The sequence below is a fragment of the Gorilla gorilla genome, chromosome X (genome assembly GCF_029281585.2).
Source record: "Gorilla gorilla gorilla isolate KB3781 chromosome X, NHGRI_mGorGor1-v2.1_pri, whole genome shotgun sequence".
NCBI lineage: Eukaryota > Metazoa > Chordata > Mammalia > Primates > Hominidae > Gorilla > Gorilla gorilla.
The window spans coordinates 150,402,378-150,428,539 of record NC_073247.2 but is presented as its reverse complement, the minus strand read 5'-3'; the positions used below and the strand labels follow the sequence as shown (position 1 = coordinate 150,428,539).

At 39.2% G+C, this 26,162-nt stretch overlaps 1 protein-coding gene across 3 annotated transcripts in view; it reads left to right on the top strand.

Moving 5' to 3' along the window:
* The window catches only part of FGF13 (fibroblast growth factor 13), a 574,173-nt gene that overhangs the window by 477,761 nt on the left and 70,250 nt on the right, over nucleotides 1-26,162 (top strand). For 2 of the 3 annotated variants that reach the window (XM_019019755.4, XM_019019754.4), the window contains 2 exons: nucleotides 13,169-13,279; nucleotides 19,011-19,114. In XM_019019755.4, the coding sequence (XP_018875300.1) occupies nucleotides 13,169-13,279; nucleotides 19,011-19,114 (215 nt within the window). Of the gene's footprint in view, nucleotides 1-10,321; nucleotides 11,285-13,168; nucleotides 13,280-19,010; nucleotides 19,115-26,162 lie in introns of those variants that run through there. The other variant, XM_004064946.5, reaches the window with a different exon arrangement.

Here is a 26,162-nt window from a genome sequence, read left to right as displayed (position 1 = left end):
TTGTAAGCCACTTCAATTGTTCTTTGGAATGAGGTAGGTCAGCACTGACAATAACCAGAGTAATTCATATTCCAGAAATAAGGCAATATGAAAGAGGCTTTAACATAAGTGCATAAGTGTGATCAAAATGTTCAGTAAGATAAAGGAATAAAACTCTTAAGATATGATCAGAACGTTATGAAAAAATAGACATATTATCAAACACCAAACAGAAATTGTAAATATATATATGTATTTAATATGTGTGTATATATATTTTATATATAACATTTGTGTGTATATATATAATTTTGTATGCCACTCATAAAATATTATTGTATAATATATAGTATTTCTACCAATGAAATAAAAACAAAATCAACAGATAAATCCAGCTAAAGAGGGGATCAGTGAAGTACCCAGATTTTGCAAAGAAAGATACAGAGATGGAACTAGGAAAGAGAAGTAAGGAATCATGAGGGAGAGACTAAATAAAATGAATATTTTATCCATTATTTCTATGTTTTATGGAAGAATAGGTAGGATGCACCTAACAGAAGTTTCAGTAGAACAACAGAGATTTAAAGAGAGGCAATAAGTAAAGAGTTGATAGCTAAATTTCCAGAATTGAAGCACAGCAATAGAAAAACTGATTAAGCACAATTGAAGAGGAATACAGTGAGCAGGGAAATTTTCAATATGTTTTCAATATATTCAAATACCAACCAAATCCTAGTTGTTCCTCTCCCATAGGAATATTGAAATCTATATAGATGAATTACTGGCATTACCTGGCTTGGACAATCTTTTCACACAGTCTTTAATTTGTTACCTTAAAGTTTTATCATCATAAAAATTATTTATTGACTGCCCATGTGAAAAATCTCTGGTCTCCAACCTCACTCCAGTTATATCAGGAGAATGGCTGACTTACCATGACATACATGCCAACGTAATTTTCATTTTTATTGGCATCTTTCTAAAGGGATTACTTCTACTACACCCTCTGCTGTTGCCAGTCAGAAATCAGTAACAACTGTATACTTGAACATCAATGTTGACAATATGTACTGAATGCGATCAGTAGGAAAAAGAAGACGATCTTTTTAAAGCAAGGAATAAAAACTTACAAATGTTCATCAGAATATCCACATAGCATAGTCGATTTCTCCCAGTCCCCAGTGGTTGATGTTCAAAGTGTAGTGATATAAAAATCTAAGGTTTTGCAAATTCTTTAGCTGAGGGAAAGTAATATGGCCTAGTAAGAGGAATATAGTACCAGTAGTCAGTTGAAATCCAGGTCTGAAGTCTGGCTTTACCTAATTTCGTTCCCCAACTTTTGAGCTTCTTCCCATCCTCCCACATTCATCTTCAGTGACAGGTTTTGTTTTCTGAAGCTGGATTCAATTCCTGCCCTCCTGCCCTCCTGCCCTCCTGCCCACGGAGTTAGCTGCACCCTCTTTGGGCTCTGAAAACACTGGATATTTAGTATCATTCTTAAAGTGCTTACCACACTTGTGTTTTAGTTAACTATTTACTTCTCTTTCTCCTCCACTTGAGGCCAGGGACAGTCACTGGTGAGGCAGTAGAGTCGTTTTTTAAAACATGAGATATAAAGTCAGTATGCACAAATTTAAATTCTGACTCCACCACTCCCTACACTAATGAATGCATTACCCTTTCTTCATCTCAGCTTCTTAATCTGTAAAATGCAGATAAGTTCATAAGGTTATTATAAGTATTAAAAGAGTAAACAAAGTACAATAAGTCCTCGCTTAAATGTCATAAATAAGTTCTTGGAAATTGCAACTTTAAGTGAGATGACATACAGCAGGTCTTCAAATAATGTCACTTCCTTCAATATTGTTTCCTTATAATGTTGATGAGAAAAAAATTTGGTTTCGTTATGTCATTTCGCTTAAAATTGCAGTTTTCAAGAACATATCAATGACATAAGTAATGATTTATTGTACTTTGAATAGTGCCCGGAGTAGAGTTGGTGCTCAATACATTAGAGCTATTAGTATTTTTGCATCCTTCAGGTCTTAGCTCAGTACTTGGCAAATAGTTCTCAGTAAATGTTGAATGAATAAATTAATGAATGAACAAATGAACAAATGGCCCAAGCCAAATGTATTTAACTTCTCTTGCCTCAGATCTCTTCTCTAAAATGAAATCATTAGGTAAGCATCAATGCTTCTGTTAGGAAATCAGTTTCTAAAATTGCTTGAGGCCTTCAGTGGTTGCACGAAAAGTTACTAAATAATTTCAGTCTGTTGACTGTACTTTTAACTGTTTGTCAGAAGAGAAAAGTTAGAGCAAATTAGCTAGAATAGATATTGGAGAAGCTCCTAATTGCAAAAGGATAGTCATGGGCTTCCGAGTATGGAAGTGAATACACTGTGTATAATATTTTTCTCTCTTTTGGCTGAACTCAAGCTTCCTGTAGCTAAAAACAGATGGCACAAAAAAGCTTACAGTGTGGAAAGCCAGTTTTTCCTATATGAAAAGAACTGAGTGTTTGGAGTGCTTTAACTTCTTGTCTCTGCTAAGTAGTGATGGAGAGAAAGGCCAGGAAGTGTCCTTTGGGTCTCATAGCATTCCAAAGTCCCAGATTACCTGAGTCAAAACAGGTTGTAGTGTTAAACTATTTCTTGGGCTAGGAAACACAGAATAACATTAAGTAGTGCTTTATAATCCTATAATTTTCATGAGAAAGTTAGCAATGTTTTCTTTAAATATTGCTATAAGAAGTTATTGAGTGTTATAAACTGTGCTTATAACTAGGCATAGATCATATGTATTATTTTTATTTCATAATTCACTTTTGTTAAAGAAAAAAAAACTGATTAGAAAAATCATGCTATATTTCATCTTGTTCAGTCCCCCAAGCCAAAAGATAGTCACATCCAGGCACCACTGTTGAGCAACCCAAATTCCAGACCCACTGCCAATGAGGAAAGAAGTAGTATTTAAAGGTCTGGCCTTGTATACATAAATGTACTTTTTGGCTAAGGATCCTTAGTTTAAATACTTGCACTTCCACTTATGTACTAGCCAGGAAACCATAGTCATATCACTTAGTCTTTCCAGGCTTCACTTTCCTCACCTTTGCAATGGCAATAATGATAATACCTACCTTACATGTTGTTGTAAGGATTAAAGGGATTAAGGTTATAGCACTTAACAAGTTGCTTGTCCAATTATAACCATAGTATTTATTGAGTGTTATCACCATTTCCAACCCCGGTTTTGGGAAAAACAAATCTAAAGCAGAAGGGAGAGCTTAAAAATCATCTAGGGCATCTGCACAATTCTCAGGTGGGTTATCAACCTGTCTTTCATCTCCTCCTTAGAATATGGAGGATAGTATTTTCTCTGAATATACCAGGTTCTTCTGCCCAAATCTTGGTCAGTGTCTGAAAAGAGATGTGTTAAGACTCTTAATCCTGAGGGAACACTAAAGTATTTCCCCATTACCTCTCTGTTGCTTTAAAAAATATAAATTCTTGATAGGAAATTGGAGCAAACAGTGCCATTGGAAAGTAGGAAATCCATCCAGTGTTCCTTAATGCTGGTTGTGAATCTTGCCTCCATATGCTAAATAATAACAGACACTAGATCATTTGCCCACACTGCATTCCTTTCCTCAAATACTGAGTTTAGGTCACCTTCCAGTAACTTTATTTCCTGAATTGGCTTAAATCCAGAAAAATTAGGTTGTCTGCCATTGCCTCAAATCCTCCATCATTTTTTCCCCTAGCTTTTCATTTAGGTTACCTAGTTCACTGGGCAAGAAATGAACCCAGTGTTACAGATATTTTGCCTCTGATTCTTGTACATTTTTAGCCTGCCATAAATGTCTCACCATAGAAGCACCTCACTTATGTTTGTTAGCCATCACTTAGTTCATAAAATAGAAATTGTTCCTTCAAGATCTTCAAATATTATTGAGTAAAACAGAATCAAATTCACTTAGAGAACCTGATGCTTTTCTTGGCTCTAGACACTCTGTCACCACTGAAGCAACCCATTTGATTAATAATACATTTATTGTGTCTACAAAGTGTTTTCTGCAAGTTGGATCAGAGAAACTTCAGGAAATGAATGTGACTGCCTTGATCCACATGCTCCAAGTTCATCCAGTATGATCTTCCAAAGGCAAAAGCACTAACAATTAGCTTTGTGTTATGGCTCACACCTGTAATTCCCAGCATGTTGGGAGGCCAAGGCGGGAGGATCACTTGAAGCCAGGAGATAGATAGAGACAAGCCTGGGCAACAAAGTGAGACCTTAGCCTTAGAAAAAAAAAATAGTTAAATGTGGTGGCACGTGCCCGTAGTCCCAGCTACTTGGGGACTGAGATGGGACATGGCTTGAGCCCAGGAGTTAGAGGTTACAGAGAGCTGATCACGCCACTGCACTCCTGACTGGGTGACAGAGAGACCAGATCTCAGAACAAAACAAAACAAACCAACAACAACAACAACAAAAACACTAGTAATCCCCATGCCCTATCAGAGGGGACCTTTGCCTTCTCATAATGGTGTTACTGCCCCTTTCCACTTTCCTAGTGATTACTTCTTGGTGGCAGGTCATGGTTATACAAATAGTCGTGTAGTTTTTATGACAGAATGATAGTCTTAATGGAAACCAACCCACATACCTAGCTAGATAGAAAAGGTTTTTGTTGTATTCATAAAAGGTTTTATAGAAGAAAAATCAGCAATCAATCATAGTATTTAACAACGCTCATTGAAAATAATGTTTTCTTTGTAGAAAACTTAAATCCCCACATATTAAAGCTTAAGCTCATTTCCTTGTATTCTCTCCTCAAGATTAAGAGAGAAACCTCCGCCCCAGAAAGCTGCTATTTCTCTCCAGGTTTTCTTGATTAAATGGCCAAGCAGGTAATCAGAGGCCTTGAACTCTCGATGTTGCAGCTGCCATGGCTAATTAAATGGTGAAGTGCTGAATTCACTGACATGATTAATACCATCAGGGCGTTTTATGGCTTTAATGTTCATAAATTATGACTGAACAATGAAATTTGTATGTGGGTTATAGGATTTTTCTTCTTAAGGATCAGAATTAATCAGTGTTTTCTCAATCGATTTTAAATATAAATCAGAGGTAGCATCAGTAAATTCTATAGCTTAAGTATTTAGAGAATGATCTCAGAAACAGGACATAATGAAGACCAAGCCACCATCCTAGTGTGATGCAAGCCTAAGGTCTTGTGGATTTTCATTCTAAATGCAATTCAGGAAAGCCAATCAGTTTCTAAAAGGATGGTTCTGGAGACCTTTGTTTCTGAAGTATAACTCCCCTAAATGATCTAATCTTTGCCAGCTAATATATGTGTCAGGGTATGTAACAGAATACAGTAGTCACTCTTTCTTTACCTGGAATTCTAGTGTGACACTAACAAGATTTCCTTAAATTGCATTTTTCTTCCTGGAGTTAAGTGTCTATTTCTTTTCTTCCTGGAGTTAAGTGTCTATTTCTTTTCTTTCTTTGTTCTTATTTTTCTTTTTTTTAGAGGCAGGGTCTTACTCTGTCACCCAGGGTGGAATGCAGTGGCAGGATCATAGCTTGCTGCAGCCTGGAACTCCTGGGCTCAAGGGATCCTTCTGCCTCAGCCTCCCAAAATGCTGGGATTACAGGTGTGAGCCACTGTGCCTGGCTGGCTGAAAAGAGCCTATTCTGTTAGCTTTTCTCTAAACTCCTCATTTGTATTTCTATCCAGTTGTTTCTCTGAGCCTTTGTACATAATTAGACCACAAAAGGTGGTACTTGGCTACCTCATCTCGTAAATACTCTCTCTGCTGCCTCACTTAGTGAATGGGGAGATCCCAGTGTTACTCGACGTTGGTGCATTTGAATCTGCCAACGTTTCCTTTCTTTGAGCTCATCATCAGTCCTTGACCAGGTAACTTCCCACTCAGATATTTTGGTGAACTGTTAGTGTAGAAGGAGAACAAACTGGCAAGTGATTCTGAGTGAGCTTATCTTCACATAGGAAGGATGTTTGAAATTTCTCATTTTCAGAATTTCAGAAAGACAGCCAATTCCTTTCTGCTCAGAATGGACTGAGGCTGCTCCCGATTAGGCTGTCTGAGTTCTCTCATTTTTACTCATCACAGTCACATCTGTTTGGGTTTCTGTCTCTCTCCTGGAGATGCCTCTTGAGAGCAGGTCCCCTCAGCTTCCTTACAGCTCCTCTGAGGCCTGCCAAAAGAGATTGGCAGAGAACGATCAGCATTCTATGCCCAGATAACTCACATAACTCTCTCTGAAAAGAATGCTAAAACCTAGTTCTCAAGTGAACCCACGAGGAGTGGAATCAAAGGGACTTTTGCATTTTTCCTTGGAATCCAATTTAGAATTTATGTTCTCATGGGGTGGGAAGAGAACAGAGAGATGGGAAGTATGAAGAGAGGAAGATAAAGAAGTAGGAACAGGAACATATGGGAAAAATAATCATAGGCTCCCAGAGCCAAAAGGACTTTAAGGAACATGTCATCTGGAGGTTTCCAAACATTTTGTTTTTAGTACCAGAATCTTTTCATTTTTATTTTTTACATAAGAAATCATACAATGAGCTCCACTATATAAAACAGATGAAAAGAGAAAGAGAAATAAACCGTTGAATGAAAACAGTCAAAATAGATGAAATCTACTGTGGAAACATTGGCGAGGGAACTTTTATTACTTTTCATTACTTTTAGAGTGCTGAAGAATACAAAGTGAAAACTGCCAATCTTGTCTAAGTATTACTTTAAAGATGGGAAAATTGAGGCCTGTAATATGGAGAAATGACATACTCAAGGTCACACAGCCAATTAGTGGCAGAGATAGGATTAAAACATATGTTTCCAGCCTGCCAGGCTAGAACTCTTTGGGAGTTGAGTTAGAAAAAGAAGCTAAGAATGCTTTCTTTCTGAACATGGTCAAAAAGAGAGGTTGGTGGACAATGCAATGGGAGAGCGGACATGTGGGAGAAACAACGGAGAATAGACCCTACCTTAGAATAGAGCATAGAAGAGTTTGAACCACCAGGGATAAGCAGAGATAATTGAAATTTACAAATATGGAGGAGATCCAGGAAGTTCCATAGCAAGGCCACAATGTGAACTGCTAGGAACAAATCAAAACTGGAGAAAAAGGGATTTGGAAATAGGTGTCAAAAGAGAATTCTTTATTACTTCCCCTACACAAATGTCATACTATTGGCCCAGGATGGCAGTGGGACAGCAAAGACAAGCAAAATATGCTTCTCTAGGATTGGCTGCAATTCTTTCATTATACCTTCTCAAGATGGATGTGACTTTGGCATAGTTTCCTGTTGGAGATTTGAAAGTAATATTGACATTCGTCTCTGAAATTTTAAGCACCTGGGAAATAGACATGAGAGTTAGGAAAATGCGAACATATCTGCTCTGTGTGTGTGTGTGTGTGTGTGTGCGCGTGTGTGCGTGTGTGGAGTTTCGCTCTTATCGCCCAGGCTGGAGTGTGGTGGCCTGATCTTGGCTCACTGCAACCTCCACCTCCTGGGTTCAAGCGATTCTCATGCCTCAGGCTCCCAAGAAGCTGGGACTACAGGCAAGCGCCACCATGCCTGGCTAATTTTGTATTTTTAGTAGAGACAGGGTTTCACCATGTTGGCCAGGCTGGTCTCAAACTCCTGACCTCAGGTGATCTGCTTGCCTCAGCCTCCCAAAATTCTGGGATAACAGGCGTGAGGCACTACGCCTGGCCAATATCTGCATTATTAATGGTTAAGTTCATTGAGCAATATGATTTGGACCCAATTTCAAAATGGTTTTCTTTCACTTTCTGCCCCAGATTGAATTTACCCTCTGATCACAGGCCTTTGTGAGTTCTCTTTGTGGAAGAGAGAGGAGAATGAATGAGGTCCGTAGACAGACAGATCACAGAGAGATGCCCCCTTCTCAAGTCTCATTAATAATGTGCCATGCATTTTCCTGTTCATGAAAACAAAAGATTCAAGGGGGTCAGGATATAAAAAGACAGAAATATCTTTTGTGGGTTGGCAGGAACATGTGACAGAGGGAGAGTCTCGTTCCCCCTCCCCCATACTCCTCATTTTTCAATATTATACAATTTAATCAGGGAGAGAAGGATTAGAGCAAGAAGGACATCTACAAACACGTGTAGAATCACCTGGTTATCAGCCTTGGCCCAGTGGTTCCATGAGCTTATGTGGATGGTAGACAGGAGTTAGAAACAAAAGGATGTATTTACAGTTTGTGTTTGCAAATTTGTAGTAAATGCCCCCGCCATTCTTATTATATATTCCTGAAGTCTTCTCTGAGTCTGTTTACCTCTAATATGTACCACAGAGTGTCCACACCAATAATTCTACAGGCATCCTGAAAATACCTTATGAATGGTGTTTGCAGAAGCAAACAGTGAGAGCTATCTGAGAGGAGAAGTGGAGGAAAAACGGTGTGGGAAAGCCCTTATGATTTTCTCAATACCATCTCTTCTTCTAAGGTCTACCCCCTTCCTGAATCAGAACTTCATCTTTCTTTAGCTTTTGCATGCCTGCTCTGGGTCAGGATCCCAAGAGAGAAATGAGAGTAGGAATAAAAGGCCCTTGGGGTTGGTGCTCGGCAGAAGGTAAAAACATGCAGAGAATAAGCAGAGACCTTGTACCTGTTCATCACCCACCCCAAATATTCGGGCTTGATCAAAGCTTCTCCTGACCCCTCTTTATGTAAGATATTTCCCTTCATGGTATCTGGAATTTAAACAACAATCACAAACATTTTGAACTAGGAAATAGCCTCCTACTCTTCAGAATCAATATCAATCAGTCATTCATCAGGGATTTATTTTTCCCTATGAATCAAATTTTAAAGAAGTGGATACTTGAATAGACTTGAGGTGTTAAAACTCTCGTCTACCTTGTCCTCCCTTTTCATTTGGGAAAGCCAAAAGCACAAAAGAGTAGGTAGAAAATGTCAGACCCTTTGGCATCATTCTCTTGTAACTATCAGTCTCAACCCACTGCAACCTTTACCCCAGTCTGCCTTGCAGACACACAGTGGTGCTTCTGATGGAGCAAGAGACATTTCAAGATTGGAGAGAAGTGGAAGGAGGGGTAGCAACAGCTTCCCCTGTGAAGCAATGGAATCTACAGAAGGGTCCGGTGATTCAGCTCTTATGGGCTAAGAAGCCTGAAAGCATTTCAGTGTTGCTGAGTCCGAGCTTGTTTGTTGGGTAGTCAGGCAAGGAAAAAAGGGCTAGAGTCTGAAGATAAGCTGAGCATCTGGTTTTGCATCTACATTAGTTCTGAAAAGAGGTAATGGGGGTTGCCATGTAGGAGTCCAGTAAAGACGGTGTAGGGCTGCCAGGTAGTAGAGCTGCTCTATTTTGCTTCCTATTTGGCCTCAGAAATCAAGTAAAATAGTCAAATAATTGTGTCTGTTTGAAGGTAGGGATGTAGACAGGCCATTTCTCTTTGCTGCATTTCTGGCCTCAAAACCTCTTCTTTCTTTTCCTCCAGAATAAAATATAACACAGGGAGAGGACAGAACTTGTTAATAGAGTGAGGCCAGCAAAAAGCCAGACTGGTTCCTGAATTGGAGGGAAGGAAGCTGCCTGACTTTGGAGGAGCAGAAAAAAATAAGTTAGGAGATTAGAGATGGGCCACAGCTTAAATAGAGAGGTTCGACTCTGCATTTCCCAAATACGTAATGCTTATGGTACACGACCCAAGCTCTCTACTTGAATCCCAAATCTGAGCGGACAGATGAGGGGGAGCAGAGGAAAAACAGGTTTTGGACCCTACAAATTGGCTTGAAATGAAAAGTCAGCAAAAACCACTGGGTGGCAGCGTGGTGTGCGGGCGCAGCTCTGCAGTGTCTGCTTCTGCTGCTACCGCTGGGGCTGAACCCGTCTGGGGACTCTGGCCTCCTCCCCTGAATGGCTACAAGTGTCGCCAAGCAAAATACCTCTGCGCGGGTGGGTGAGGGTTCTCCGGGTTGTTGGTGCGTCCAAGCCTGAGGCAGGGATCTGGCGAACTTCTGAGGGGCTCCAGCCCGAGCACAATCTGGTCAGCTCAAACACTGAGGAAACACCCCCACCACTCCATCCCCCAACGCCGAGCAAACCCCCGCTCCGTCAGCCCAACTACCTCATCTCAGTTCCTCCTCCATCACTGTTTCCTCCCGAAGCTCCTTTCGGGAAAAGGAGGGGAGAAGGATTTGGACGACTGGGGCAGTGCGGAAGCCCCTACAGGTGTTAGCCGGAACGGCCGGCCGGGGACTTGGGGGGTGGGGGTGGGGGTGGGGGTGGGAGGGGCGGCCTGCGGCTCCGAGCCTACGGGCTCAGCCCCGGGAGGGAGGGGCCGTCGCGGGAGGGGGCTGCAAGGAGGCTGTCGCGCTGTTCCGGAGGGTGCCTGCGGCGGCTGAATTCCTGTGCTGCGACTGTGCCGCGCCCAGAGCAGCAGCAACAGCGAAGATGCGAGGCCATTACCTGTTTGATCCCTGTCGGAAACCTGGCACGGGCCAACTTTTCCCGATTATCACGCCAAGAAGTTGCAAGGACTAGTCGAAGACTCGGAGGGGCCAGGGCGAGGGCGCGCTCCCCCGCGCGCTGCCTCCTCCCTCCTCCCTCCGGCCGCCCGAGCTCCCGGCCTCTCTCCCGCCCGCGCTCACTCCCTCCGCCCGCCTCCCTCCTCTGGCCCCCTCCGCGCGGCACAGGGCGGGGGGTGCCGCGAAACTCCGACCCGAGCCACTTGGACTTGCACAGTGTCCGCCGGGCGCAGGGGCCGACCGCACGCAGTCGCGCAGTTCTGCCTCCGCCTGCCAGTCTCGCCCGCGATCCCGGCCCGGGGCTGTGGCGTCGACTCCGACCCAGGCAGCCAGCAGCCCGCGCGGGAGCCGGACCGCCGCCGGAGGAGCTCGGACGGCATGCTGAGCCCCCTCCTTGGCTGAAGCCCGAGTGCGGAGAAGCCCGGGCAAACGCAGGCTAAGGAGACCAAAGCGGCGAAGTCGCGAGACAGCGGACAAGCAGCGGAGGAGAAGGAGGAGGAGGCGAACCCAGAGAGGGGCAGCAAAAGAAGCGGTGGTGGTGGGCGTCGTGGCCATGGCGGCGGCTATCGCCAGCTCGCTCATCCGTCAGAAGAGGCAAGCCCGCGAGCGCGAGAAATCCAACGCCTGCAAGTGTGTCAGCAGCCCCAGCAAAGGCAAGACCAGCTGCGACAAAAACAAGTTAAATGTCTTTTCCCGGGTCAAACTCTTCGGCTCCAAGAAGAGGCGCAGAAGAAGACCAGGTCGGAAAGGGTTTTTGCTTTCTTTTCCCCATACTTTACGAGTGAGGTGGGGGCGGTGGGGAGCAGGTATGTAGCATAGGTGAGTTTGTTGGTGGCCCATCTTGTGCAGAAGAGGCCACCTAGCCTGTGTGCGTGCGTGGGAAGGCGATGGCTTTCTTGCCGCCGTAACAGTAACACGCTTGCTGCATTGCAACTGCCCTGGGACAGGCGCAGAGCCTGAGGGCATACTCTGCCCTGGGTGGCTTGCCCTCAGCTTCGGACATGTCACATATGTGCATGCCCGGTGGGCTCTGGGCAGGCGTGACCCAGACATGGCTATGATATGTATGGCGTGGAAATTGCAGGCGCAGAGCTGGGCAGACACCATCCTCCCGCCCCAGGAGAGCCTGGGGAATCCCTCTCTTGCCTTTATCTCTGCCTCAGACCCTTCCCCTCCAGCTTCCACCTCCAAGGGATGTGGGCTTCTGCTGTCTAGGCATTGCGTTTCTTTGATTACTTTTAAGCTTTTTGGGACAGACTTGACTTGTGCAGCTTCGAAATGTTTGCTGGGGCGGGGGGAGGGGGGATTTCTAGAACCTTGTTGCAAAGAGCTGAGAGATTTGGTTAGACTAGTGTAATTGGTTACATGCTACTAAAATGCGGTGTTGAAGAGGGGATTTAAACTCATACCCAGATTGTGGTGCTTTTGAACATTTTCAGTGGTAGGAGTAGCGCGATATTCCAGCGACTGGAAATTCAGCTCTAGGTGTCAGGTTGCGTCAAGGTAGACCTTCAGGCGAGCATGCAGTTTATTTGCCATTCTTAACCAAATGAATCTTTTACACTCTTTTCTGCCTTTTACTAGATAAATATTACAAAAAAAATAAGAGTCACCGATCTGTTATTTCTCCATTTATGTGTGCTACACCCTGGGATGGAAAAGCAGACATAACGTTTTCTGTTTGCACAAAGTTTTTAATGCATTAACTGTAAATTAGGCTTGTTTCAAAAAGGCTTAAGTGGTTGCAAAGCATGCTTATGTGGCTCGAATAATCACATAAATATTATTTCAGCGCAGGTGTCTATATTCAGTAAAAGAAAATTTTGGATAACATGGCTGTTATTGGTAAATTAGACACTTGATTAATCTATGGTTGTTCATAATTGAAAATCATTTTAATTAAGAACTCATATTTTTGATAATCATACTTCTGATATGAAATTTGAAAAATTAGTATGCACTGATTTTTTCCTTCCTACCAACAAAAACCCTGCTCTTTTCACACACATTTTCACTAATGATAATTAATATGACAAGATTTGTTGATGGTGGTTGTATCTCCCTCCTCCCTTTTTTGGTATAAAAGGCTCAATTTTCCAAATACAGTTTCCTTAATGGGGTTCCACGTTATTTACGCATTTTCTGCCTTCTTAGAATAAAGGAGATTGTTTATTCAAATTGTGGTCATTCTGAAGGAAACCTTTGCTAGTGGGTTTTTGGTCCTTGGTCGGTTGGCAGACAACTCTGAATTATCTTTGTATTTCTCCTTTTCCTTTCACATGAAAAGTAGCACAATTTCAAAAGGCAGAATAGCCATTTGCCAACCCATTACAAATACTCAGTGAGATAGAGTTCCACTCTATAAACCAAAGGACAGGTTATCAGAAACTATAGACACTTTCAGAAGCTTTACCAATGTTTCCAGGTAGAAATAAAATGTTTCTTTAGTTTGAAAATTTATTCTGAAACTCGGAGTTCGTTTTCTTTCTTCCAGACACCTTAAAAGTGTAGTTTGACTTTTTCCATTAAGATTTGTAAATGAAATTAGAAATTGAAATTCCCGAGTCTTTTCAACTACATAGGCACAATTTATCAATTGATCCAAATCATTGTTCTCTTTGCAGAGCCTCAGCTTAAGGGTATAGTTACCAAGCTATACAGCCGACAAGGCTACCACTTGCAGCTGCAGGCGGATGGAACCATTGATGGCACCAAAGATGAGGACAGCACTTACAGTAAGTGACTGCAAAATAAATAGTATATGCCAGCATGTTGTTAACATTCTGTTTTTTATTTATTTTAAAAATAAATATGCTTTCCTAAATCCTGAATTAAATGCAAAATATATTCACACTACATAATCCTGTTTACACAGGTTAACCTAAAGGAAGTTGAATATGAGTCTATCTAAGATAGTAAACTAGGGCAAATAATGTTGACACCATCTGAAGAATAATCCAAATGTCATCTCCATGGAAATCTAGATAGATTTATGGCTATCCTTTGGATTTTATTACTTTTTTCCCACAGAAAATTTACTCACCCACACACTGATCCAGAAATAGCATGTTATCTCTACTCTTAAGAACCGGTCTTAACCCAAGAGAGAGGAGTGGTTTCATACCATGAAAATTCATCATTACAAGCTTTCACTTCTGCTCCCTGCTCCACACACACACTGATAACTCTGAGACTAGTGGAATTTTAACATTGAGATACCTCCACAGGTGGGTAAAGGGATTTCTTTTAGTTCTTTCTTTTTAACCATGGTTTAAGACCAAATTGGAGACTATGATGGTGAGCCTAAAAAGAAACACATAAAAAATAATTAGGTTTTATTTCTAATTACTGAAAGAAGGTGATTCCAAGATGTTACGTAACCTTTAATTACATGTTTTATTTATTAGGAGTAATAAAAATATAAACTCACAAATAGTGCAGGCTTCTCCTCAATGATGATTGATGTTTTCTTGCAATTTACAGATTTCTGGAGACTTATTAAATGTTCCACAAGGCTAAAACACTTAGTTCTCACAATTTTTTTTGTTTTCTCCAATTTCTACTGAATTTCTCTCAAACCCTTTGATAATTTCGCATTAATATTCCAATTGTCGGCTGAGAAAATAACCAAGGAAACTAGGTCTGAATGCTAAGCAGTATACTCTGCAGCTTTTTAAGGGTTGTATGGCTACAGCAATGCCATTGACGAGGGTCTCAATAAGTGTAAAGAGTTTCCCACTTTTTAGGAATGCTTCGTGGGCTGATGGCCGATCTATAACCTCGAGAGGAAGTCACTTTTAATTACCATTGAAGAAAGCTTTGTTGGTATGGAGGATGAAAAAACCTCATACTGAATGGTTCTTCACTGTTTTGCAAAAGTTCTATGTCACTGTTGTGATATTAAAGTTTTATAGTGAATCCTAGTTGTTCTTTTATGCATAGTCTTCTATTTGAAACTATTAGGCAAGTGTAACTAGAGGGCTTTGCTGTAATCAAATAACAGACATTAGTGCATAGTGATCATCTGCAATAAAACATTCCCATAAGTTATTGTGCAAATTGATATTTGGGGAAGGAATTAGGGGATGTAAGCTGCCCTGCTTTCCAGAGTGCCTCAGGAAAATGGGTCTGTTGAGCATTATTGAAGGCAAGTTCATGATTAGCTGCCAGTGAGCCTATCCAGTCACGTTTCTTTCCCCTTTTTAACATCTCCGGGTACAAATCAGAGAAGAAATATTTTGGATCTGGTGTTCACATGTGTTTCCTGAAAAGAAATAAAAAAAAAAAAATAGATAATTCATGTGCTGTGTCCTATGAACAGCAATATACCAAATTCATCAAGATCACATTCTAAGTAATCATTTTAAGAGATACACACACACACACCACACACACATATATCAAGGCTCCATTTCTTACTGTGGAGCTTTAAATCATACAGTAGGTTTTTCTCCTCAGTTCCTACATATGCATAGCTTCTGCCTTTGGTTGTCTTATAACTGACTGATATGCATGGCATTTCTGTGTACTACTAATGATATTGAAAGACCATTAAAGAACATAGCCTGATAACAGGAATCTGTATTTAGGCAGATTAAAATAGAGAGGTAAGTCAACTAACGGTGAGTATTGTCATAACCTGATGCATACAAATGGAAAGTATCTCAATAGAAATAGCAAGTCAGTAGAGCTTGGATCTGCTCCTGATGTTAAGAGTGACCAGAAGCTAGTGAGCTAGCTTAGCTTTGCCATTGAGGATATTGTGGGGCATAAGCCATCATGAAACAAGAAGGTTTAATGATTAAACTGATATATCATGAAGGCCAGCCATCCAAATTTATTCTTTTTTTTCCTTAAAACCAAGACGTTCTATTGGTATTGTTTAATTGTGCATAACGAGAATACAAGTTGTTTTTTTCAACTATCACTCATGTATATAATATTTCCCTAATATGTATTCGTGATACTATGTTTATATTTTTCTTACTCTTCTTATTTTTATTAACCTTCATTATTTTCAGCATATTTTCTCATTTAGTTTAATTTGATTGAATTGCGTTATTTTTATTCAGACATAGTAAGCAATGTCATGATAAATCAGTTCACATTTATCCAGATATATCCATTTCTGAAAACATATGTTTGATATTATGCATTTAACCTTACCTTATGTAGATTTATTACAATGATAAATGTAAGTTCCATAAAATCTCATCATGAGGAAATCAGCCATTATAAATTATGTATTTTCCCTTGAAAAGGAAAAGATGATAGACATTCCATGGCAGTAATTTTATTACATCTGCCCTGGGTGCAAGGAAGGACATCTTAAAAGACTAGTTTTCCCTTTCTCTTCAAACTCACGGTAGCATTATCTGTTCAACATGTTGCCTTTCCAACCTACGTTAATATATACTTATATTAATTATTCTCTTTTGAGAAATTGACCTTGGCCAACTGATGAAGAAGCATGGCTTCAGTGTTGCCTTCAGCAAACACTGGGTGCCAACTAGGTGCATGGCTCTGATGAAGTGGCCCTTCAAATAGAAGGTGTTTGTTTTTATGCAGACATAACAGAGAACAAACAAGAAACACAGGCACATTTATGTTTTAAAAGCTTCTTCAAAACTTTCACTGAAATGGAAGAAGAGATTTTAGGTATTTAATGAATGTGTTTTAAATACATAAATGAAGTCAACTGTTTTCTTCTCATATTTATAGTATTTTTATCCTGATCAAAATAATATCTTAAATCCATGAGGAAAGGTACCAGATATAGAGAAACAAAAGCACATAGGAAGATATTTATTTGGTTTAAGCTCACCCCTGATATAATTTCTTTGCATTTTTATCTGGGCAGACTGTCCCTTTAGACATATTTTAAACAAACCCAGTTTATGATCTATCTTGAATGTTTAAAGAAATGAAAAGATCGTAGTAGTATGATCAGTCAATCCCTAGATTCGCTACTCTCAACAAGTTTTTATTTTGGGGTGATGTTTTTTGTTTTTTAATCAGGCTTCATGGAAATTTAAAGTACATAGTGAAAAGTACATAGTTTTGCTATATAGTTAATACCATTATTCAAGATTAAATAATCACAGGAATTTACTGCTGAAGTTTTTTTCTTCTATTCCTCCTTCTGTTGTCTGATGTTTGAAATTTAGACATTTCATTGCTCATTAAAACCTGAGTCAGAGTGATTGGAGAACACGGTGAAAATCAAATCAGTTTTTTTTAGTCTCTCTCTGTTTCTTTCTTGTGCTTGTTATAAGCTGCATTAAGAGAACTAAGAAAGTTCAGAATATTATTTTAAAAACTGAAGTTCTATAAATAATTCTGAATTTCATTTATCATTCTCTGTCATTTATTACTATGACTAAACTAGGTGTCAAACATATACTGATATTATAGTTGTCAAGTGGTATGTAGTGATATGGCTTTTAAACCAACCCCATATTGGAAGTTTTGGTTTAGTTTTTTAGATCTCAGATTTTTTGAAGTATGAGCTTTTATATAAATGGGATTGTGGTCTCTTACTTTTCAAAAACATAGTATCATATTTTCACCATACAGATTGCTATCAATCCACAAATGGGTGTTGAACACCTGCTGTGAACAAGACATCGTCAACAGAAAGGGATATGACAAACACATGACATGCTCAGAGATGTCAGACTTCTTGCCTGTGTATTGCATTGTCAAATATAGCATGAGATCTTGGCTTGCAATCTGTGCAATTACATTCCTTTACCTCACATAACAGAAGGGCACAGCTTTTAATTTGATGAGTATTGAATGAAGTGCCATCAGTGGCATGTGGTAGGAACACTTGTCTTTTGAACCGTACAATATGTCCTAGCTCCTCTTTGGTAACACCCTGGTTTTAAAGGAACGATACGTTGTAGGCTCACCAAGGAATATTTAGTTCTTCATTAGTATTTCTCATCCATATTACCCCACCTACTGCAGCAGAATGTATATGCACAGAGATAAACGATCCCAGAAAAACTATTCTTACCCACAGGGTGACTCCTTTACATTCTTGTTCACAGAAACCATAACAGACTGATTTATTATCCTCAATAAACTTACAAAACAAGGCAAAATCATCAACATTGGTCTACGACTCCTGAGAGAAAGGTGCACAGGCTATTTTCAAAAGATGTGTGTGGCAAGCACTACGTTTTAAAAATGTACTGTTTTATTTTTATTCACAGTGTGGGAGGGAGTAGACAGCTGGTAGTGGGAGGACACCCACTAGTTGTCTCCAGTGAGTGGTGTGTGGTTGTGAGGAAAGCCTGGGTGTAAGTTTCACGCAGTCACATCTTCAAATGGAGAAATGAAGTCCTCACTGGCACCAACTGGCTGCCCACTTGCAACTATTTTGCTAAAATAATAATAATAAAATAATAAAATAAACCTCTTTCAAGTTCATTATTTTTATTCCTATGTCCTTTGTTCTTGGAGACTAAAAGCTAGGAACCCTCTCAACTCTAATCTTGGAAAATGTTGGTCCTTTAAGAAATACTACTCTGAAGCCAGGCATGGTGGCTCACGCCTGTAATCCCAGCACTTTGGGAGGCCGAGGCAGGCAGATCACCTGAGGTCAGGAGTTCGAGACCAGCCTGACCAACATGGAGAAACCCCGTCTCTACTAAAAATACAAAATTAGCCGGGCGTGGTGGCACATGCTTGTAATCCCAGCCACTAGGGAGGCTAAGACAGGAGAATCACTTTTTGAACCCAGGAGGTGGAGGTTGCGGTGAGCCAAGATCGGGCCATTGCACTCCAGCCTGGGAAACGAGCGAAACTCTGTCTCAAAAAATAAAAAAAGGAAATACTACTCTGGAAACATAGGACTACAAAATGACTTTTTCTTTTTACAAGACCTGAATTTATTTTGGAGTTCTTGTATTTGGAATAACACAGATAATTTAGATGAGGGCATTGGACTCTTCTAAAAGTCTAGGACTCTCTACCCAACAGGTAGATTTTAAATATGACTGTGAGAATTTCAGCAGTTATCTTGGGGAGCAGTTTAAAACCTTAATTTGTTGAGAATGACACTATTTAACGTACAGAACAATTCTTGGGACTGTATCTTTCCAGAAGCATCAAGATTCCCCACCTCCAACACTGTAAAAACCACGAAATTGTGACCAAAAGCCTTCTATTTTCTCCAGGCTGTTAAATAATATGTAGTTACAGCTCCAGTTACCTGGCTGCAACCATGAAATTAAATACACTAAAAGGTAGAATGAGACGTATCTGTCTGCCTCGGGGTATGTGTGGGTGTGTTTGTGGGGGTCTGTATGTGTATGCATGTATACATAAACAGACATATATGCATACCCTCACCAACTACACACTACTTTTGGAGGACCAGACAGTCCTGCTGGAAACATTGAAAAGTTCTGAAATTCAGAATTGTAACACTGTTTTCATTTTCTTTTTTAATTTCAGCTCTGTTTAACCTCATCCCTGTGGGTCTGCGAGTGGTGGCTATCCAAGGAGTTCAAACCAAGCTGTACTTGGCAATGAACAGTGAGGGATACTTGTACACCTCGGTAAGCCTTTGACTGTGTGCATGTTTTGACTATTCTAGTTTTCATCCAATATGAAAGAAAATGTGCTTTATATGTGTGATCATTACAGATTTCTGTGATGAGGAGAAGAATGTTGATGGAAATATTTCATTGAAAGGACAGATTAACTTTCTGTGAAAAATATATCTATTACTAATCAGTTATTTGAAGCAAGCATTTTAGTATATAATCAAAGATTCACTGAACATTTTTTAATACAGTGTCATTTGGGTCATCTTATGTAGCATATAATGGTCTGTCTTGCTGCCTTGCTTTGTGGCTGTGGGAAACAAAGTCATTTCTATAACTCAGTTGAACATATATTTATCCAGGTTTACTCCTAAAAAAACATGAGATCTCTCCCTCAGATCAGCTCGAGGACATGAAAACCAGTTCTTGAAGGGTTTCTAGAGTTCTATTTCTTATCTTCAGTTTAATTGAACAGGATTCCTGATTGCTTCTGCTTTAAATATAAGCACTGTTTAACCTTACCTTACCTATAAATTCCTGCTTGTCTTTTTCTTGTAACTTTGGAGTGAACAGAATGAAAAATGGAACTTTTTCTCAGATGAATGTATAAACAATGTAGACTACAATTCAATATGGAACATGGGGCCAAATTAAACTTTAAAAAAAGTTAACATTTAGATATAAGCAAAATGATACAGTATTAGGGTTAAGATTTTATTCTTATTGGCAGATCTAGTTTCAGATTATAGGAGACTATTTGATATATGAATTTTTAATTTAACTTAATTAATTAATTTATTTATATATTTATTTGAGATAGAATCTTGCTCTGTGGCCCAGGCTGGAGTGCCGTGGTGACACTCCATATTTTTAGCAGAGATAGGTTTCACCACGTTGGCCAGGCTGGTCTCGAACTCCTGGTCTCGAATGATCTGCCTGCCATGGCCTCCCAAGTTGCTGGGATTACAGGCGTGAGCCACCGTGCCCAGCGTAATATATGAGTATTTTTTAAATCTTTGTTTTGAATTCATGTATTTTAATAAAGGAAAAGAATGTTTAAAATGGAGAAAATTGCTTGTCAAACTTCTTACTAGCAAGTCTTGAAGCAGGTTGTTAGTATGACAATAAAAATCTGTTCCTCAAACTTCAGGTGAAACACTACCTTTAACCACTCTTGCTCGCTTGTTTCCTGAATTTCTTTCAAAGCCAGGTGTGCAGGAAGACTCTTGGCAGATATGGTGGAAACCATATCATAACCCTGTTTTGCAGAGGCCAAGATGGGAAAGAGGTGGGAATAGAGTAAGGCCACAGAGGGCCTGTTTATTTGGTAAATCAGGTAGTTTGTTTCATATGATGAGAAAAGATTATGAAAAAAAGATAATTATCAGCATATACCTCAAACCCTGATCACTATCAGTTTTCCTATCAGGCAATTTCAGCGGTCTGATTGCTTAATAAATATGGGGGTTTGCTCTTTTTACTAAATGAAAAATGTGATTTTATGGCAAAGTTCATGAAATACGTCACTTTATTACTAGAGTGCTACTATAAAAGATAGGAAAGGGGATTTTATTTTAGATTTGTGTACTAAGGTAAGATAATTTAATAATGAAGGATTTTAAGTAATTTCCTTTAGATCAACAGACTGCCTCAGCAGGACCAGATACAAAGGTAGGTTTTTTAATAAAATAGACGCTTTCTGAAAATATTGTGAAGGCATGATAAGGAAACGGAATGTACTGGGCATACTTTTGAGAAAGCACATGCCAGATATCATATGAAATAATTACTGATAAATCATCCAGAATTTCAATGGGTTGCAGTCACCGTTATGGTGCCCTAATGAGAAAAGCTGACTAAATATAAATTTTGCAACATCACAATTGAAGAACGTACTTTGGAAATAATATTTAAGTAAGAATGTGGAAAATTATTTAACTTGGGTTATATGTCAGGTGCCCCCACTCAAGAAAATTAGGGCATTCAGCATTACACTTAAGGAACCAACGTTGAAAATGCATAGCCTACCATTCAAATTAATCATTATTCCAGCAAACTGGTAAATGTCAATGTGAGCTCATTTCTAGAAAGGCTTCCCAGGGAAATGAGGACTATAGATTGGTGAACTTCCTTTCCGTGATGGGTGGGCCAATATACACCCAAATGTGGCACACCTTGTATGTATTTACTATTAAGAAAAAAGAAGCCTTAAGTAAGTGTTTCTATTAGAGAAAAGGAACTATGTTTTTGTTAAGGAGGAAATATGCCTGCTTGATGATCCTGGAGTTCATATATGGAAAGAATATCCAAATTAGTCTGCTCCAGGAAATAAATCAGAATCCTCTTTAGAATTAATTTTCCAATTCTTCCAATTACTCCTTATTAATTGTGGCTGGGAATCCATTCACCAAGTTGATCACCATCCTCAGTGGGCACTTCATTTTGTTGTCATCTTATTTAAAGTGTGGTGCCCAGATTACTTAGGATGGAGTTCTATCCTAATAACTTCAGCAACTTATATTGCTGAGATCAAAAGCTTAATGAAATATCATGTTTCATCAAGAAGAGACAGCAACCAAAGAGGAAGGATCACTCTTCCCTTGCATAAAACCATGGCACTTCTACTACAGAAATGCTATATGCAGTTTTGCAAAGTGCCTCTTAACAAAGAGAAGACAGAACAGGACAATGACCTAAAGAGAAAGCAAAAGTAAGCAAAGGAGGTAAGGGGCTACTGATGGGGGCAAGTTAAAAAAAATTGGTGAGGGATGACTACAGTCTGCTTAAAAAGCAGTTGCAGTGGGAATGGCTAAAAGGAGATGGATTGCTGAGATATTTTAGAGGTAGAATCATCAGGATTTGGTGGCTGATTGGATTTGGAAGGAAAGCAGGACCACCATACATGGTTAAACATGTATGGTTGCCATTCACCACACAGATGAGAATGAGGTGTCTTCAGGTAGAGAATTAAAAAAAAAACCTTCACAGAAGTGCTCAGTGGATTATCAGGCGTCATGAGGGAGAGGGGGAATTTTGCCTCTGGCATTTAGGCTGAATAAAGCAGGAAAAAGCAGATTTGAGGAAGATACCTGAGTATAGCTTTCAAGGGATATTTGAAAATATGAACCTAGCACTTGAGAAAGGGACATGAACTAGAAATAAAACTCGGGAGTCATCACATGTAGGTAGCAGTCCATGCCATGGAAATAGTTATGAAAATATATAGCATAAGAAGAGGAGAGAGCTTGTCAAATAATGTTAGAAAATAACAGCATGAAAGTGACCAGCAGAGGAAGAATAACTAATTATGGCAGATATAATGGTATTGCAAAAGCTAAATGGGGAAGGAGTTTTAAGAAGAGTCAGCAATGTGAAATGTTTCATATGTTGTGGGTGATCTTAACAAAAACAGTTTCGGTGGAATATTGGGAACAGAAGCCAGATTCTAGTGGCTTGAGGAGTAAATGGGATGAGAGGAAGTAGAGGCAACAGGTATAGAATTTCTAAGGGAAGGGAAGGGTGGGTGTGTATTTAGGGCAGAACACAGGATTGAGGAAGACTGAGGATTCTTTGGTTAAGGATGTCACTTGAACATATTTGTTAAGTAAAAGAAATGAACAAATAGAAAGGGAGTGATTACAGACATAAGAAATGGTATTCTTTATGGAGTAGAGCTGCAGAAGAGATGGAAGGGTGATGGAATTAAGTATAAGTGAAAGAATTACATTCATCTTGAAAAGAAGGGACACTGAATCTCTAATAGGAGACAAAGAGATGAGGACAGATGCAGACATAGGTTTACTGAGTCTGCAAGTAATAGACAAGGAAGTAGAAGAATTTTCTACCAGATGATCTGCATTTTTCCATTAAAGTAGAATAAGAGGTCACCTACTGAAAGTCAAAGGTATGGGGGTAACCACAGGTAAACAGGGGTGGGAACAACTGTTTTGGGCAAGGGGAATGGAAACAGTTTAATAAACAGGAGTAGGTAAGCTAAGGCCATGGGTCAAATCCAGCCCACTACCTGTTTATGAAAATAAAGTTTTATTGGAACGCAGCCACACCCATTCATTTACTTATTGTCTATGGCTGCTTTTGCACTGCAACAGCAGAGTTGAATAGTTGCAACAGAGCCCTTATGGCCCACAAAGCCTAAATTATTTACCAAATAACTTGTCCCCTTTACCTCCCAGAAAGTTTGCTGACCCCTAGATTGTAATCAGATAATGATTCTCAGCCTTAGGTACCCATCAGAATTACCTGAGGAACTTTAAAAAATTCCATTCTTTGTGTTACATTTGGACCAATTATATCAGAATATCCAAGGGTGGGATCTATGCATGAATATTTTCAAAGGCTCCCCAGCTAATGCTTATGAAAACCACTGATCTGAGCTTAAGAAAAATGATTGTTGAATAGCACTGAGGCACTCAGGACACGCCACTGAAGTCAGAAACCATGAGTTTATATGCACTTAATCATTTGTTCCAAATTCCTGATACCAATGTTTTTCTGTTCTTGCAAGCAAATTGCCTTTACATTTTTGAAGGAATATTTCTTGAGATGATGGAAAATGCTGATCCCTGGAAGAGCGTTCTTATTTTATCTCTTTTTCTTTATTCTACCTTCTTTTGCATTTCTACTTCTATATCCCTCAATTTTGGGGGGGTTGAATTCAACTTTACAGTTTTTGCCATTTATTTTCTCCCTTTTGTCCATTAAATAAAGAAACACCACCTCCACATTGTTATTGTTACAGAGATAGCAATTTACTTTCCATGATTAATCTCAGAATTCTTGCACTGCACCCTCCCTTCCCCCCCCCTTTTTTTTTCTTGTTGCCATGGGGGACAGACTTGATGTAGGCTCAAGTGGCAGTGCAAAACCATCTGTGGCACAGAGAATCATAATTAGCCATTATTTCATAACATATTTACTTTTGTCCGTGATATATGCTGAGTCTTTCTGGGACTGCAAGGAAGTTGTTATTTGTTGTGCAGAGATAATTTTGTTCTTACCTTTGGTTTTCTTTAGCAATAATAAGGAGTTGTACACAAGCTTTTGAGAGTTCCTCAAAACTTCACAGTATGAATATTTAATAACATAAAGCTATTTGTAATAAATGTTTTAAAACTGCTTGAAATAAATAATCATTAACTATAGAAAGTCAAGTGTCTTAAATATAAAAAAAAATTCCCATTCTATGTCTACTTTAATAAGAAATAACAGATATTAGAAACAGGATAGCAAAAACTCAAAGTTAAACCAAAAGCATTATTATTATTTTTTTTATTTTGGAATGTTCTAGAACTCATTAGCAGCAGTTCTACCCATATAATTACTTACCTTTCAAAAAAATCTAGTTTTCCTTTTTCACAATACACAGTATTGCTTGGGTTGAGGTTGGGGCAGACAAAATGTATAGACAAGTAGAAATCCTTTGACAAGCCTTTTTCATTCATGAATTTCCAGGGAAAACTTGTAGGAATGATTTTACTGTCATGTTTTGTAGTCCTGGGACTACCATAGCAAACTAGATGCAAGACCAGAAAGCAGTCCTCTTTCTGAGAGTCAGCTTGATGCCATGGGAATGAGACAGCTTGTGTTACTGATCCCAACGGCTCAGTCAGATTGCAATCTGAACTAAGGGGACATATTTTTCTTCTCTACTGGATTATTTTCACATACCTTAAATTTACCGTTTCTTCTCTCATTACATAGAGTTGTTCTTACACATCACTCACAACATCTCATAATACAATCTCCTTTGAAGGAGTCACTATCAGAAATAGTGACAAATGAAACAATACCAGCCCCTTAGCAGTTGTGACACCTTAGCTTCACTTGTTTTATTCTTTGACAACTTAGATTTGCTTTCCTTTAAGAATGTTACATGCCTAAGTTAATATTTAGGTTATATTTAATGCATTTAGCTTGGTTTTTAAAATTTTATAATTTTTCAACACATATTGCAAATTTTTGGCCATTGTAAAATCAGTTAAGAATTACTGTTTTAAACAAACTAAATATGAGAAATATAAATATTAAATGGAAAAATTCTTCATTTGACCATGTCTCTAAACACGTTACATTTAGAGAGATGCATTTGATTACTGAAGTGTGTGATATATGAATACATGCATAAATATTCTTAGAATGCTTTTGCTGATGAATAGGGAAAAGCCCGAGATGGCAGCCCAAGATGCAGCATTTGCTACAGATAATTCAATTAGTAAGTGTTTTGTCATTTTCCTTGTTCTCAAGGACACTAACATTGAGTTTGTCAGTCATATGTTAACATTCTTGGTAACTTCAGAATCCCTGAGATGACCCATCCAACAAAACTGGTCTCAAGTTCTGTGACCTTTTTTAGCTGTAAGGATATTTTTCTGTTCCTCAGCCTTATCAATCTCATGGCCATACTCTTGGACCTTTTCATATTCCAGACTATTGACCGCTTTTCCATTATCTATTACCTCTTTCCTTTTTTAAACAGCTTGAATGAGATATAGTTCACAGATCTTAAATTTATCCATTTAAAGTGTGTACAATTCAGTTGTTTTTAGTATATTTCACAAGGCTGTCCAACCATCACCACTGTGTAATTCTAGAATACTTGTATCACGCTAAATGAAGAAATTATACCAATTAGTAGACACACCTTATCCCTTTCCGTAGTCTCAGGCAAGCACTAATTTACTTTGTCTCTCTATGGATTTGCCTATTTGGAACATTTCATACAAAAGGAATACAATATATGGCCTTTTATGACTGTCTCCTTTCACTTAGCATAAAGTTTAGAAGACTCTTACGTGTTGTAGCATGTATCAGTACTTCATTCCATCTGATGGCTGAGTAATATTCCATTGTATGTTCCTACATTGGTTTATTCATCGTCAGTTGATGGACATTTGGATTGTTTCCCCAAGTACCTGCATAGCTGCTTCCTTCTTTGTTCACGTCTCAACTGGAATGACATTCTTTAGAAAGGCCATCTCTGACCACCTTAACTAAAGCAGTACATTCACTATCTGTATTACCCACATTTATCTTCTTCAAG